This window comes from Pongo abelii, chromosome 10 (genome assembly GCF_028885655.2).
Source record: "Pongo abelii isolate AG06213 chromosome 10, NHGRI_mPonAbe1-v2.0_pri, whole genome shotgun sequence".
NCBI lineage: Eukaryota > Metazoa > Chordata > Mammalia > Primates > Hominidae > Pongo > Pongo abelii.
In genome coordinates, this window is record NC_071995.2 from 121,026,978 (window position 1) to 121,043,788 (window position 16,811).

The window sequence follows — 16,811 nt, forward strand, 5'->3', positions numbered from 1 at the left end:
TGGGGAGGCTTCTGGAGGCAGAGGGGTGAGTGCCCAGGTCTCAGCGTAGGCCCCCGGCACTCCTTCCTGCAGTCCAGCACGGCTGCTGCTTGCCCCGTGCCTGAGCATTCCCACGTGGGTTGTAGGTACGAAGCCAAGTATGCGGTGTGTGGTGGGTCTGTGTCACTGCCTTTGTCTGACCCTTTCTGTCTTGCAGTGGTATTGAGCACGCTGCGGCAGCTGAGCACCTCCACCTCCATCCTCACAGACCCGGCACAGCTGCCGGAGCAGGCGTCCAAGGCTGTCACCAGGATCGGCAAGAGATTGGGAGAGTCCTAGCTGTTTAGCTGGCACGTGGTCGCATGAGATGCCAGGAGACCCTTCCCTGCCCATGGAGAGTAGGCTGCGCCCCCCAGCCCTTCCTGACGCTCAGCCTCGGGGCCTCTCTCCAACTCTGCCGGCCCACCGTGGTGTCGGGAGGCCATGCTCAGGTCTGAAGCAGGTTTGGGGCCTGCTGACAGCAATAGCCCGCCTTCGGGAACCCCTTGCTGTGAACTCTCTCACTCAGTGACCTCAGTCACCTCCTCTGCCCTCGGGGCAGCCCACACAAAAGGGAAGTGCTGGCCGCGCTGGTCCTGCCCTGCTGGTGGCCTGCCGGGCCCGGCGCCGGTGAGTGGAATCGACGGGATGAGGGTGACAGGGTCTGCTCCTGTCCTGAGGCCCAGCCTTGTCCCTCCTGCCACGTCCTGTCCACATGCATGCCTCTGCCTGATGCCCTGCTCCACTCTCTGGTCTGCCCGTGGGGCAGTTGGAAGGCGTCTTTCTTTGTCCCCTCAGCTCTGACAGCGCCCGGCCCTTGTGGATGGACTTGGGCTTCTATTCAGGCTTATGCATGGGAGGCTGCCAGGGGGAAGTGCCTTCTTCAGAGGCCCTCCAGGACACATGTGTGCAGAAACGGTAGATGTGGGACACACAGGACCAGAATGGAAGCGTGTGATGCACGGTGGCTGCTCTGGCTGAGAGGCCCTGCTGGGCATGTTTCATCTGTCCCCTTTTAGCTCCACCTGACATTGCAGGATCCACGGGGACTCAGCCCAGGGACTTCTCGGATGTCACCTCACAGCTGTGGCCCTTCTGCTGTTCTCCACTTGGCTCCAGCTGCAGCTGTTGACAGATCAAGCATGTCCTGTGGGAGCCTAGAACCCTGATGTTCTAGTGTCTGAAAGATCAGACTCCACGTCCTGCTGTCAGCCTTGTCATCTTGTCTGATGTCTTTCAGCTGGGAGCCCCAAACCGGGACAGTTCTTGGACCAAAGATGCCCCCACACTCAAAAGTCTGTCCCGTCTTGTGTTTGGAGAAGGAAACAATGTTGGTGGGCAGCACTCTGTGGTGGTCAGCCCTCAGAGCTGTTTCTAGGCATCTCTCAGATCAGACAGCAAAGAATCTACCCAGATCTGGGCTGGGTGGAGGCGTGGCTGGGCTGGGGGCCATTCTGAGCCTGCAGTGAGAGTTTGGCCCAGCCTCAGTCCTTGCCCTTCTCTGGCTACCTCTGCAGGGAGCTGCAGGGGCAAGCACTCTCTCCAGCACTCAGGAAGCCCAGCTGAGGGTACCTCCTCGTGGAAAGAATGCACTTTAAAGCTCTGCTGAGGAGTTCGGAGCCCAGGCTTTCAGGCGACCTCTGCCCTCCCTGCCTCTCCTCGCCCTCCCTCTCTGCCTGCAGGGCCTGGGAAGGGCTTTGAGGGAGCCTGGGAGCTGTGTGAAGAGGGGCACCCCTGGGCTGTCCTCAAAGTTTAGATCCAGTTGGAGGTTCTCCCTGGCTCCTGCAGGCCTGCGGGGATCTCTCCCCACTTCAGGCCACCGGCCAGCTGCCTGCCCTCTTGTCTGTGCTTCAGCCCTGCACAAAAGCAGCTTGGTGACACCACTCAGCCACCCAGAGCGCGTGTTTACAGGCTTTCCAGATCACCTTTCCTGTGGGGTGAACGTAAGATGAGGCGGGGCTGGTCCTTGGAATTTCCCCTGGGAAATGGTAATAGACTCCATCCTTGACCCGGGGATAAGCATGAAGGCATTGTCCCAAAGGCAGAGGCTACCATGGTAGGAATTCCACCAAGGCCAGAAGGGAAAAAGGAAGAACCCACCGTGTCCGGCTGTGCGGGCCCTGGGGAGGGTCGTGAGTGCAGCCCCACTCTACTTCCGTGCCTTTGTAAAACGTGTAGATAACCGCAGTGGTTGGCTGAGCCAAGAACTCTCCTAAATCAGTGGCTTTCTCCCCACCCCTTGCTGGGGAGTCATTTTTTTAAAAATCTGTGGGATATAAAATTGGCCTCCTGCTGCTTCAGCCTACCTCTCCCTCTGCTGACTTAATGTCGTGATTCTGTGTCTTCAGATATTTAAGGCTGTTAGGTTGTGTGAGCCTTGAAGTGTGTGTGTGTGTGTGTATGTGTGTCCCAGCGACTGTCCACTGTCCAGGAGATGCGTGTCTTTGTATTGGAGATATTTCTGTAACTCATTCTCTTGGTGCTCACGATTGCCATGGCCATAGGGCCACAGTGCCGTATCTGCTGCAGACGTGATCGTTTCTTGTTCTAGAGGTTTTCTTGTTTTTGAATCTTGCCTGATGAATCCAGCCAGACCAAGGGGCCTAGATTTGATCTCTGTCCTGGGCTCCTGGGCCAGGTGCAGGGACATCTGAGGCCACTCTGCTGGCCACCTCCAGTGGGTGCTGACCACAGGATGGGCTTTGTTTACACTCATTTTCACCCTGATTCTTGTCCCTGCTTTCATAAAAGAAACTTCAAAATGCTGACGCTTTGGAGAGTAAGAAAATCAATCTTGGCCGGGCACGGTGGCTCCTGCCTGTGATCCCAGCACTTTGGGAGGCTGAAGCTGAAGGATCACTTGAGCTCAGGAGTTGGGACCAACCCTGGCAACATAACAAGACCCTGTCTCTACAAAAAAAAAAAAAAATTTAGCCATGTGTGGCAGTGAGTGTCTGTGGTCCCAGCTACTTGGTCCTGAGGCTGGAGGATTGCTTGAGCCTAGAAGTTGCAGTGAGCTATTATCATGCCACACTGTACTCCAGCCTGGATGACAGAGTGAAACCCTGCCTCTAAATAAAAGAAAATAGAGGCAGACTGTGGTGGCTCACGCCTGTAATCCCAGCACTTTGGGAGGCCAAGGCGGGTGGATCACCTGAGGTCAGGAGTTCACAACCAGCCTGACCAACATGGTGAAACCCTGTCTGTACTAAAAATACAAAACATTAGCCGCGTGTGGTGGTACACTCCTGTAATCCCAGCTACTTGGGAGGCTGAGTCAGGAGAATCACTTGAACCTGGGAGGCGGAGGTTGTAGTGAGCCGAGATTATACCACTGCACTCCAGCCTGGGTGACAGAGCAAAACCCTATCTCAAAAAAGAAAAAAGAAAAAAATAGAAAATCCGAAAAGAAAAACCAGAAGTCCTGCTGGCGTATAAATCCCTGGGCGGGTTTCTGATAAATCGCCCTGTGCTGTCAGCCCCTGTACTGCACTGCTGCCTTCCGTGGTGGGTGGGAGACCCCAGAGCAGGGCAGGCGCCACTGAGGGCCTTTCCTGGAGTCGGCCGGCAGGCCACGCAGCATCCAGCACCCCAGGCGGGCTGGCTAGCCGCCTTCTTAGGACATCTCTACTTTGGAGGATTTTACTGCAGGAAGCAACGGCAGCGCTGGCCATTGGTGCTGATGACAGCATTGGGTCTGGTTGAGGGGAAGGGGCTGAAAAGCGGCAGACCCCCCAGCGCTGCGCATGGTCCCAGAGCCGTCAGCCAGGGGAGTGGGGTCAGTGGTCAGTCAGCCCTCCCGTTTCCTGCCCATGGGCCCTGACCATGCTCCCTTTTCTAGAAGTCAATCCTAGGGTTTCTCTGCTCTGGCTAAGAGGATGTAAATTTGGATTCTTAGAGGGCATGGCACCCCCAGTCCCTGCCCAGATAAAGTAGCACAGTGGCATGCAGCACCTCTGTCTGTTGCTGGGGTCGGGGGGCTCACACATCCACCTCATCTCCGTGCACAGCCGTGACTGGCCCTGCCGGCAGCTGGCGTGCAGGTAAGGGTCTGTCAGAGAGGGGAGCTGCAGCTGAGAACTGGCGAGGCCCCTTCCTCCAAGGCCCTAGCTGGCCCCTGGGTGAACCTGAGGTGGCAGGTTCAGGTTTTCAAGATGGCGAGGTCTCGCTGTCTGCTGGACAGGACGTTATGCTCTCAGAACTCGTGGGAGTGGAGCTGGGGCCTGTCCCGGGCCAGTGGACCCCTGTGTGTGGGGGATTTGGGGTGCTGTGGGCCTGGTTCTGCACTGGCAGATGGACCTTGCTTTGGTCCAGCTCTTTCCTGACCCTGGCTCCGACGTGGGAAGGCTTGGAGGGCCCCTCTCATCACCCCCGTTCACCCTCAGCTGTCCCTTTCCCTTGTCGCCTGGCCCTTGCCTCGCCCGCCTGAGGCCTCCTAGCAGGCAGCCTGGGTGTGAGTTGAGCCTCTCTCTTTTCCCTCTGGTGTGGCCTTTCCCTCAACACCTGCTCCCTGGCCCCAGAGGAACCCACCTGTTTTGGAGCTCAGCTTGGCCCGGCATTTCCTTGGGGAAGGGAAAGGAGGGCTGGACAGCACTGATCCGGGCAGGCAGCGTGTGCAGCAGTGGCCAGCCAGGGTGCCAAAGATGCACGGGGATGTGGTGTGTGGCTCCGGGCCCTCGATATCTCTGCTTTGGAGGATTTTACCTTGTCTGCACACCTGTCAGGGGAGAGGGGACAGCAAGGTGGGAGGTTGAAGAGCTTTGAGGCTCAGCAGCATGTTTGTGGCATTCGGTGGACACCGTGGCCTTGGGCGGCTGGACAGGTTTTTGTGATGTGAGGGACACACATGGGGCACGTGGTAAGCTTGGCAAGGGCTCCAGAAACGCTGACGAAGCATTTTAGGACCCCTACTCCCATGCGTGTACCAGGGCTGGCCTCCAGAGTGGGCGAGGACAGAGCAGCTGTGGGCTTTTCATTCTGAGGTCTTGGCCCCCCTGGCCACCGCATGGGACTCTTTGCTTGTTAGGGCTTGCGAAAATCAACCTTTGAGAAAGAAAAGGGAACTCTTCACGTTGAATGTTGACTTTGTGTGTATGTGTGTGTGGGTGTGAGTGTGCACGTGTGGGTGTGAGTGTGCACGCGCGCGTGCACTTGCACAAGCTTGCGTGTGCGTGTTTACTTCATGGAATTTTGTTTTGTGAAATTCCCCTCCAATCGTGTCAGAATTTACCTCCATGCCCCAGTCACACTGTTGGTTCTGCGCTCTGAACCTGGGTGTAGCTCATTTGAAGGACTCTCTTCTGCGTTTCCTAACTGTTATTTGGTGGTCTCAAGAGTTAGTTGAGGTTGTGGAGGGTTGGGAGAAACTGAAGTTCTGTACATTTCCATAGAGTTTACATCCTGCAGTTAGAAGGCAGGAAGGGCTCAGCCCGGGCCCCACAGCTCCAGGCCATCCCCCACGGGCCGCCCACAGTGCCCCCGTTTCTCTAGCTGAATCTTTTTCGAACAGCCCAGGAAAGGAAAAGGGATTCGCTTGCTGATTTTGTTCACAGCGGAAGCACCATGTTCTGTTCCTTTTTCAGGTTCAGTTTGTTGTGTAAATGGCGGTTTTTTTCTGGTGTGAGCTTTGGTGATTGTGGCAGGGCTCCTTTGAGGAGACGGTTCCACCTCGTGGTCTGAAGAACAAACCAGAGGAGTCTGGTTTGGCCAGAGGCCCCCTCCGGCCCACGTCACCCTGAGTACACCCCTCTGCTGTCAAGAAGCGCGTTTCCACCAGCTGTATTCAACACTACAATGCATTTTTTAAACTATATTTGCATCCAAGACAATAAAGAAACCTTATTTTTTTTGAAAAGCCTGTGATGTGTGGCCTTAAATACTATCCTGTTGCGCAGTGGAAGAGATGGGAAAATGAAAAGATCTGAGCGTAGCGATGCCCTTGGCTAGCTCACCCCTTCTAACCTTGGGAGGTGTGATCAGCCTGGGATGGAGGCATTTGGGTGGGGAAGAGGCCCAGGGTGGGAGGGCGATTCTGGAGTTGTGTCCAGAAAGTCGGTGCTCCTCTCCTAAAGACAGGCCTCCCCACAAAGGCTGATGAGAAAGGCCCAGTGTGGTGGGTTCTGCCTGTGGCCTCAGCAGGGGCTAGTGAGACAGGCCACTGCTCCAGGCCGCGCCCAGGTGGACAGAATTCACTGGTGCCCCTATAAACCTCCTGTTTCCTCATCTGGGACTTGGGCAAAGAGCACCAGGCCTGCATGCTTGACAGTTTCACGTGAAATCATGTGTGTCCGAGTGTTCAGTAGCCCATAGAGCTCTGTGCTTAGAGAGTGCAGTCATCAGCACAGCCAGCACTGGCCCAGCTCCGCAAGATCCTCAGTCACAGTGGGAGCCTCCAGGCACTGTGGTTCCTCTGCTCGTTATTGACCCAATACCAGAGATGGGAAAGACTAGAAAGCTGACCAGTAGAAATGTTCCTTTGTTTAAGTGCTGAGAAGGTTGGCTCATCTTCGTTTAATGTAGAAGCTTTTCTCTGTCATTTTCCTGGGCCCCGTACCCACCCATCTGGCTCCCTGTGCCTGGACAGGGTGACCCAGCGAGAAGACCCAGCCCCGCACAGAGCCATGGGGTTGCTTCACCAGATGACTGCCCAGATCTGGATCTCGATGTAGAATGCAGTGGGTTGATACACAAGCTCTTGTCTGATCAAACCCCCATACCTCCCCTGAGGAGACACGAAGCAAGCCTGGGCCTTGAGAACCGGGGGTCCCAGAGGGAAAGATGAGCACCTCACAGACTCCTTTGGGCTGGAAGGAACTCAGTTTCCACTGAGCTCAGCAACAGGTGTCTGTGTTAATGTTTTGAGCGCAGCTCCATACCTACCTGGGATCCTAAAAGATGGTAGGGGCATGATTGGAGGAGAAAGCAGAGTTTGGATGGGTTGGGGAGGAAGTAGCAGCGACAGGAGCGGGACAGGAGCAGGATCCGGAGGGAGCGAGGCCGGTGTCCTGGAGTCCTGTTCCTCGATGTGCACTGGGCCCTGCTCAGGCTTAACATTTCCGGCTGCTGCAGGGGCATGTACAGCTCTGCACAGTTCTCAAGGTGGTGGCGTGGTTAATTCCATTACAGACAAACCAGTCATGTCCGAGGTAGCAAGGCTATATGGGTCAGAGAAGCCTAACAGGGCTTTTCCCTCTCGTAAGTGGCCTCACCATCCACCACTCACCCAAGCCCAAATCCAGAGAATTATCCCTGAAGTCCTTCCTCTCCCCTCCCAATACCAAGTCCTGCCAAGTTTCTCTTCTCAGTTTCTTCTAAATACACATCCGCTTTTCTCCATCCCCGCTGCCATCACCCTCATCCAAGTCACGTCATTGCCCAAGCAGCTCAAGTAGTGGCCTCATCCGTCCTCCACATCATAGCACAAGCTTTAAAAAGCCCAAGTCCAGCCAGGTCACTCTTCTCTTCAGTCCTTCCAGCGCTTTCCAGATAAAGGCCCAGGCCCTCATGGAAGCCCCTCCCCTGCTTTCTTTGCTTTTTTTTTTTTCGTTTTCTGAACACACCAGGTTTGGTTTGGTTTTGCTGTTTACAGTTTTCCCAAGGTCTGTCTCCTCTGTCCAAGCACTTCCCCATCTCCACTCTTTTCCTTCAGGTCTTTCCTTAAACATCAGATCCTCAGAAACCTGCCTTCATATTCTCTCCCCACCACACAGGTGCACGCACACATGGAGACGGGCCTTGGAGATGCTCTCAGGACACCGATCGTGTTGAATTACTCAGTTTCTCTTCCCCACCAGATTCCGAGCCCACTAGGACAAGGGCCTGGTGCCGTACCTCACACAGACCTGGCAGGAAGCAGATATCCAGACGGCCTGTGGATGAACCCTCCTGGAGCCCATCCTGCTCCAGCTACCTCTGCCCACAGCCCTGGGACTGGTGGGGCAGGGGAGGAAAGGGGATCAGAGGGGGCAGGTTGAGCAACAGTAGGCGTTGACTCTGAAGACTGCGTAGGTAATTTCAAAACTTCAACTTGAGTAATTGTAGCTGTGAGACTAATCTCTAAATGGCGTGAAAAGCATTTCATCTTGATGTGGACTCGATTCTGTAGAACATGGTTTCCCTTATTTTCGGTAAAGATCTGAAATTAGACTTGTATAGGGTGGTGTGATTGAACTTATCCTGAAGTTTAATGCATGTACTTTCTACCTTTTTAGTTCAGAAAATCTTCAGTACACACAGAAGTGGAGAATAGTGTAACGAGCCCCTTCATCATAATGAATGCTCACCATCCACTTTAACAATTATCAACTCGGGGCCAATTTTGTTTTCTTCTAAGACCTCTCGCCCACCTCCATTATTTTGAAGCACATTCCAGACACCATATGGATTTCATCTGTTAAGTATGCCTTTTTTTTTTTTCTTTTTGAGACAGAGTCTACTCTGTTGCCCAGGCTGGAGTGCACTGGTGCAGTCTCAGCACACTGTAACCTCTGCCTTCCCGGGTTCAAGCAATTCTCGTACCCCCTCCTCCCGAGTAGCTGGGACTACAGGTGCCTGTCACCAGGCTGGGCTAATTTTTATATTTTTAGTAGAGACAGGATTTCACCATGTTGGCCAGGCTGGTCTTGAACTCCTGGCCTCAAGTGATCCACCCCCACTTCGGCCTTCCAAAGTGCTGGGATTACAGGCATGAGCCACGGCACCCGGCCGTAAGTATGCTTTTTAATACCATTTACAGAACTGCATATATACCTGCAAAGTTGGTCATTTAAAAGTTCCCAAAGGCTTTGTGAAAAGCAACAAAATCACAGTTAATGAGAAATCTGGGGAATGGGGCATTCTGATTGATCAGATTTTCTGTTTCACTGAAAATCATTAGCTAGAAAACCCTCATTGTGTAGAGAGGGGAAAAGCTTTTTAAGATAAGAGTCTACTTTCCTGCCTTAATGGGCTTGGTACAGTGAACAGTCTAATCTCTTCATCTAGTCTGACTGATTTTCACTCCTGGGGGAAGTACTGAACAGAGCTGGTTGGTTCCATTACAATTTTGCATTGGGGGTGAAGCCTGAGTGATCAGGGGTTAGCGGTCCTCCCCAACTTGCCCCCCACACCTGTCCCACAGCCCTGATTCCAACGTGTTGGTGTCTCCCAAGTTCCCAGCGCCACCCATCAGTGGACTATAATGACGCTGTGTCAACTCTCCTGTATGTACTGAGATCTGTGTTTCTCTAGTTTCTGTCCCTCCTTTCCCTAATTAACTTGCTGTGTATTTACCGACTCTTCCTGTTTTATTCTCTGACCAAGATGTGGATACTGGCCAGGTGCGGTGGCTCACGCCTATAATCCCAGCACTTTGCGAGGCTGAGGCGGGCGGACCACTTGAGGTCAGGAGTTTGAGACCAGCCTGGCCAACATGGTGAAACCCCATCTCTACAAAAAATACAAAAAATTAGCTGGGTGTGGTGGCAGGCGCCTGTAGTCCCAGCTACTCAGGAAGCTGAGGCAAGAGAATCACTTGAACCTGGGAAGTGGATTCCCAGGAAGTGGATTCCCGGGTTCAAGTGACCCGGGATTCTCGGGTTGCAGTGACCCGAGATTGAGCCACTGCACTCCAGCCTGGGCGACAGAGTGAGACTCCGTCTCAAAAAAGAAAAAAAAAACCACCCACAAATTAGCCAGGCATGGTGGCGCACATTTAATAATCCCAGCTACTTGGGAGGCTGGGGTGGGAGGATCACTTGAACCCGGGAGGCAGAGGTTGCAATGAGCCAAGATCGTGCCACTGTACTCCAGCCTGGGCAACAGAGCGAGACTCTGTTAAAAAAAAAAAAAAAAAAAAAAAAAAAAAGGCCGGGCGCAGTGGCTCCGCCTATAATCCCAGCACTTTGGGAGGCTGAGGCGGGTGGATCACCTGAGGTCAGGAGTTCGAGACCAGACTGGCCAGCATGGCGAAAGCTCATCTCTACTAAAAATACAAAAAATTGCCAGGCACGGTGGCTCACGCCTATAATCCCAGCACTTTGAGAGGCTGAGGCGGGTGGATCACCTGAGGTCAGGAGTTCAAGACCAGCTTGACCAACATGGAGAAACCCCATCTCTACTAAAAATACAAATTTGCTGGGGTGGTGGTGCATGCCTGTAATCCCAGCTACTCGGGAGGCTGAGGCAGGAGAATCGCTTGAACCCGGGAGGCAGAGGTTGCAGTAAGCCAAGATCACGCCATTGCACTCTAGCCTGAGCAAAAAGAGTGAAACTACAACTCAAAAAAAAAAAAAATACAAGAAATTAGCTGGGCATGGTGGCAGGTACCTGTAATCCCAGCTACTTAGGGTGCTGAGGCAGCAGAATCGCTTGAAACTGGAGGCAGAGCTTGCAGTGAGCCAAGATGGTGCCATTGCACTGCAGTCTGGGTGTCAGAGCAAGACTCTGCCTCAAAAAAAAAAAAACCAGATGTGTGTACTGAAGGTTGTATTTTAATGAGGCTCAGAGAATACAACAGTGACTTTATTGTAAATACAATAAAATCTTTGTTGATACCTGTGATAGGTTGTGGTAGGTGGCTTCTGAGCCAGGAACCAGCCAGATGAGCAGAGATGGACCAGCAAAGGGGTTGGGGCCAGGGCGAGGAGGCAGAAGGGACCTCCCATGCAGAGCCCTTTAGGGAAGGACAAACTTCACAGAAACAGTGGCCAAATCTCACATCTGCAGAGGTTTTGTCTTTTCCTGAACCATTCCCTTTGCTGCCGCCTGGGTCTTTCTCTTGTCAGTTGTCTTCTCTGTCCCTTGCATTTTTCTCCTTTTTCATTGACTCATTCCTCTCTATTCACAAGTTTCTCTTTCTCAAGTCCCTCTACCTCTAACTAACCTTACTTTCCATCTCTGTGCCCAAAACTTGTTCATCCGCAAACACTCTGCATCCCGATAAATGGCATTGACGTCTCCCCAAATGCTCCGGCCAGAAACTCAGACTTCACCCTGGCCTCTTGCTTTCCCTCTCTTGCCACGTTCAGCCTATTAGCAAGTCTCGCCAATAACATCTCCAAAATACAGACGGCCCTGACTTAGGATTCTTTTTTTTTTGAGACAGAGTCTTGCTCTGTAGCCCAGGCTATAGTGCAGTGGTGTTATCTCAGCTCACTGCAACCTTCACCTCCTGGGTTCAAGCGATTCTCCTGCCTCAGCCTCCCTAGTAGCTGGGATTACAGGTGTACAGGTGCCCGCCTCCACGCCCAGCTAAATTTTGTATTTTTAGTAGAGACGGGGTTTCACCATATTGGCCAGGCTGGTCTTGAATTCCTGACCTCAAGTGATCTGCCCGCCTTGGCCTCCCAAAGTGCTAGGATTACAGGTGTGAGCCACCACACCTGGCGATTTAGGATTTTTTGACTTTAGGATGGTGTAAAAGCAATATGCACTCAGTAGAAACTGTACTTAAGATGTTGAATTTTGATCTTCTTCCAGGCTAGTGACGTGCCGTATGATCTCTTCGTGGTGCTGGGCAGTGGCAGTGAGCTGAATGAAGGCAGACAGCCAACACTCCTGCGTCCTGGGCTGCCAGGCGCTTTTGCCCAGCTGTAGGCTGCTGTGAGTGTTCCGAGGCCTTTTAAGTCAGGCTGGGCTGAGCTATGATGTTCAGGAGGTTAGGTGTATTAAATGCATTTTTTACTTAACATTTTCAACTTACAGTGGGTTTATTGGGATGTGACCCCATTGTAAATCCATGAGCATCTGTAATCACAGACCCAGCCACCTCTCCCCATCCCCACTGCCATGACAATAACCCTCTTGCCTGGACAACTTGAATATTCATGTTGTTGTTGTTGTTGTTGTTGATGTTGTTTTGAGACACAGTTTCACTTTGTCACCCAGGCTGCAGTGCAGTGGCGCAATCTTGGCTCACAGCAACCTCCACCTCCCGAGTTCAAGCGATTCTCATGCCTCAGCCTCTGGAGTATCTGGGATTATAGGCACACGCCACCGCGCCTGGCTAACTTTTGTATTATTAGTAGAGACGGGGTTTTGCCATGTTGGCCAGGCTGGTCTTGAACTCCTGACCTCAAGTGACACACCCACCTTGGCCTCCCAGAGTGCTAGGATTACAGAAGTTGGCCACCCTGCCTGGCCCATGTTTTGCCTCTTGCTGCTTTCAGTCAGTTCTCTGTACAGCTGGAATGGTCTTTTTAAAAGATGCTGCTTCAACTTCCAGGGGCTTCCCATTACATTTAGAATGAAATCCAAAGTCCTCATCATGAAGTGCTGTTAGTCCCACGAGATTTGGGTCCTGAGTGACTGCCTGAGTGACAGCTGTCTTGTGCCTGGAAGTCTTCTTCTGTGAAGTGTGGATAATAATCACACCTCAAATTTGCTGAGTTTGTAGTCAGCACCTATAAAGGCAGCAACTTTTCTTTTTCTTTTTCTTTTTCTTTTTTTTTTTTTTTTGAGATGGAGTCTCACTCTGTCGCCAGGCTGGAGTCTAGTGGCATGATCTTAGCTCACTGCAACCCCCACCTCCCAGGTTCAAGTGATTCTCCTGCCTCAGCCTCCCAAATAGCTGGGATTACAGGTGCGTGCCACCACACCCAGCTAATTTTTGTGTTTTTAGTGGACACGGGGTTTCACCATGTTGGCCAGGATGGTCTCGATCTCTTGACCTTGATCCCAAAGTGCTGGGATTACAGGTGTGAGCCACCGCACCTGGCCTAGCAGCAACTTTTTTTTTTTTTTTTGAGATGGAGTCTTGCTCTGTCGCCCAGGCTGGAGTGCAATGGCGCGATCTCGGATCCCTGCAAGCTCTGCCTCCCTGGTTCACACGATTCTCTTGCCTCAGCCTCCCAAGTAGCTGGGATTATAGGCACGTGCCACCATGCCTGGCTAATTTTTTGTATTTTGTTGGTAGAGACCGGGTTTCACTGTGCTGGCCATGCTGGTCTCTAACTCCTGACCTCGTGATCTGCCCGCCTCGGCCTCCCAAAGTGCTGGGATTACAGGCGTGAGCCACTGTGCCCAGCTGCAACTTTCCTTATTCTTCATCTCCGTTTCCCCATTCCTGACAAAAATGTCTCAGTTTATATCAAGGCTACCATGAAGACTGTCCAGCTCAGTCAGTAACACCCTGGCAGCATTTCTGAGTTTTCTTTTTTCACGGCAGCCTGTCCGTCCCTTCCCATTTGTCAAATTTTGGGTGGTGAATTCTTTCTCCAAAATGTTGCTAACTGTGGTCCCATCCCATGCTGTGCACACAGCTGGTATAAGTCAGAATTCACTTATCTCCTAACAGAACTCTCCCAGCACTGATCAAAAAAGATCAGGAAACATCATCCTACTTTCTAACACCCATCCCTTTTTCTTTTTTCTTTTTTTGTAGAGATGGGGTCTTCCTATGTTCCTCAGGCTGGTCTCAAACTCCTGAGCTCAATCATCCCACCCACCTCAGCCTCTAAAAACACTGGGATTACAGGCGTGAACCACCACACCTGGCCTTTCCCCATTCCTTTTTCTTTTTTTTCTCTTTTTTTTTTTTTTTTTTTTTTTTGTTGAGACGGAGTCTCACTCTGTTGCCCAGGCTAGAGTGCAGTGGCACGAACTCGGCTCACTGCAACCTCTGCCTCCTGGGTTCAAGCGATTTCCGGCTAATTTTTGTATTTTTTTTAGTAGACAGGGTTTCACCATGTTGACCAGGCTGGTCCCAAACTCCTGACCTCAAATGATCCACCGTCCTTGGCCTCCCAAAGTGCTAGGATTACAGGCAGGAGCCACCGTGCCTGGCTTCTTCTTTTTTTTTTTTTTTTTGAGATGGAGTTTCGCTCTTGTTGCCCAGGCTGGAGTGCAGTGGTGCAATCTCGACTCACCGCAACCTCCACCTCTAGGGTTCCAGTGATTCTCCTGCCTCAGCCTCCTGGGTAGCTGGGATTACAGGCAAGAGCTACTATGCCCGTTTACTTTTTTTTTTTTTTTTTTTTTTTTTTTTTTTTTTTTTTGTATTTTTAGTAGAGACAGGGTTTCACCATGTTGGCCAGGTTGGTCTCAAACTCCTGACCTCAGGTGATCTACCTGCCTCTGCCTCCCAAAGTGCTAGGATTACAGGCATAAGCCACCATGTCCAGCTCCCATTCCTGTTTCAAAACTCTGCCTCCCTCCACGCCTGCCCTCAGCAGGAGCACTTCAATTTACAAGTCTTCTAGAATAAGTCCCCCCACCCCGTCCATTGCTCGCATTCAATACAACAGTAACTTCAATCCCATTGCTTCCCGATTACGATTATGATTACGCAGCCCAGGTCCCAGCAAGAGGAGCTCTCTGTGGCTACTCAACCGCACCCCACACTTCTTCCCTCTGTGCCGCTGTGCATTTCCCTCCCTGGAAGGCCCAGCGCTCTCTCTCCGCTGTGGCCTGGCCCGGCCCTCCCTGCTGTGCCCCCGGAACCACTGCCAGTGCTCCATTTCTGCTGCTGATATCAAGTGCGCTGTAGCTGTCAGTACCACATTTTATCTCTCCTTTTTCAGGACAAGGACCACATCTCATTTTATCTGTCATCTATCATAGCACACAGCTTCTATGTCCCAGGCACTTGGTAATCTCGCAATTTAAGTCACATCTACCACTGCCTGCCAATGTGAGCCCTAGGAGGTAGACACTTTATAATACCCATGTTAGAGATAAGGAAATTGAGGCTTACAGGGTTATATCAGATACACCCCAGGCGTGAGCCACTGCACCCGGCCTTATGTTATCCCATTTTCAACTTCAAAAAACTCTCCATATAGAGATTGTTGTCCTCATTTTACACATGAGAAAACAGGTTTACCTTTCAACATAAGAACATTTAACGAACCAGGAGTAGATGGAGTAGAACTTCCCCAGCCTGATGAAGAGCATCTACAAAAAGTCCACAGCTAACATCATGTTTAATGTGAGAGACTGATGCTTGCCCCTAAGATCAGGAATAAGAAGTGGATATCTGCTCCTTCCCCTTCGATATTGTCAATATCAGTATCGTCCTGGAGGTTCTGGTTAGGGCACTTGGGCAAAACAGAGAAATACAAGATTTGGCCAGGCACAGTGGCTCCCGCCTATAATCCTAGCACTTTGAGAGGCCGAGGTGGGCAGATCATTTGAGCCCAGGAGTTCCAGACCAGACTGGGCAATAGTGAGACCTCGTCTCTACAAAAAATAAACAAAATTAGCTGGGTGTAGTGGTGCATGCCTGTAGTCCCAGCTACTTGGGAGGCTGAGGCAGGAGAATCTATTGAACCCAGAGGCGGAGATTGCAGTGAGTCAAGATCGCGCCACTGCACTCCAGCCTGGGCAACAAGAGCGAAACTCCATCTCAAAAACAAACAAACAAAACATAAAAAAGAGGCCGGGCATAGTGGCTCACACCTGTAATCCCAACACTTGGGGAGACTAAGGCAGGTGGATCACCTGAGGTCAGGAGTTCGAGACCAGTCTGGCCAGCATGGTGAAACCCCATCTCTACTAAAAAAAAAAAAAAATACAAAAATTAACTGGGTGTGGTGATGGGCATCTGTAATCCCAGCTACTCAGAAGGCTGAGGCAGGAGAATCGCTTGAACCAGGAAGGCGGAGGTTGCAGTGAGCTGAGATCGCGCCATTACACTCCAGCCTGAGTGACAAGAGCTAAACTCCATCTCAAAAAAAAAAAAAGAAGAAGAAAGAAAAAGAAATACAAGGCCTTCAGATTGGAAAGGAAGAAAAACCATTTGCAGATGATACGATGGTATGCGTAGAAAGCCCTAAAGGATGCACACACTTTAGAGCGAGTGAATGGGATCAGCAAGTTGCAGGACATGGGATCAGTATACAACAATCAGCTGTCTTTTTTTTTTTTTTTTTTTTGAGACTGAGTTTCGCTCTTGTCTCCCAGGCTGGAGTGCAATGGCGCACTCTCGGCTCACCGCAGTCTGCGTCTCCCAGGTTCAAGCAATTCTTCTGCCTTAGCCTCCCGAGTAGTTGGGACTACAGGCATGTACCACCATGCCAGGCTAATTTTGTATTTTTAGTAGAGACAGGGTTTCTCCATGTTGAGGCTGGTCTTGAACTCCTGACCTCAGGTGATCCACCCGCCTTGGCCTCCCAAAGTGCTGGGACTACAGGTGTGAGCCACCGCGCCCGGCCAATCAGCTGTCTTTCTGTACACTGGCAAGAAATAGCCCAAAAATGAAATTAAGAAAACAATTTCATTTTCAATAGCATCAACGAAGACAAAATACTTAGGAATAAATTTAACCAAGGAGGTGCACTCAGTATCATACTGAAAGTTATACAACAGTGTTGAAGAACATTATTCAACCATACAAAGGAATGAAATACCGATATGTACTACAAAGTGGAAGACCCTCAAAACCATTATGCTGAGTGAGAGGAGGCAGACACAGAAGGCCACATGTTGTGTGGTCCCATACAAATGAAATATCCAGGGCCAGGCGTGGTAGCTCACACCTATAATCCCAGCACTTTGGGAGGCCAAGGCAGGTGGATTGCTTGAGCCCAGGAGTTTGAGACCAGCCTGGGCAACTTGGCGAAACCCTGTCTCTACAAAAAAGTACAAAAATTAGCTACAAAAAAGTACAAAAATTGTGGTGGCACACGCCTGTAGTTCCAGCTACTTGGAAGGCTGTGATGGGAGGATCACTTGAGCCTGGGAGGTCAAGGCTAAGATTCAGTGAACCATGATTGCACCACTGCACTCCATCCTGGGTGACAGAGTGAGACCTGTCCCCCCCCAAAAAAAAATTAAAATTAAAACTAAAAAAAGAGAAATGTGCCAGGCACGATGGC

At 51.4% G+C, this 16,811-nt stretch overlaps 1 protein-coding gene across 4 annotated transcripts in view; it reads left to right on the forward strand.

Annotated features, from left to right (window-relative positions):
- MLXIP (MLX interacting protein) overlaps positions 1-5,872 on the forward strand; it is a 67,373-nt gene extending 61,501 nt beyond the window's left edge. For 2 of the 4 annotated variants that reach the window (XR_008512414.2, XR_008512415.2), the window contains exons 17-18: positions 197-648; positions 5,601-5,872. Coding sequence is in view for 2 of the 4 variants with exons in the window: in XM_024256780.3 (XP_024112548.1) it covers positions 197-318 (122 nt within the window). In the remaining 2 variants the exon portion in view is untranslated. Of the gene's footprint in view, positions 1-196 lie in introns of all 4 variants that reach the window. The other 2 variants (XM_024256780.3, XM_024256781.3) reach the window with 1 other exon arrangement.
- The last annotated feature ends 10,939 nt before the right edge of the window (positions 5,873-16,811 follow it).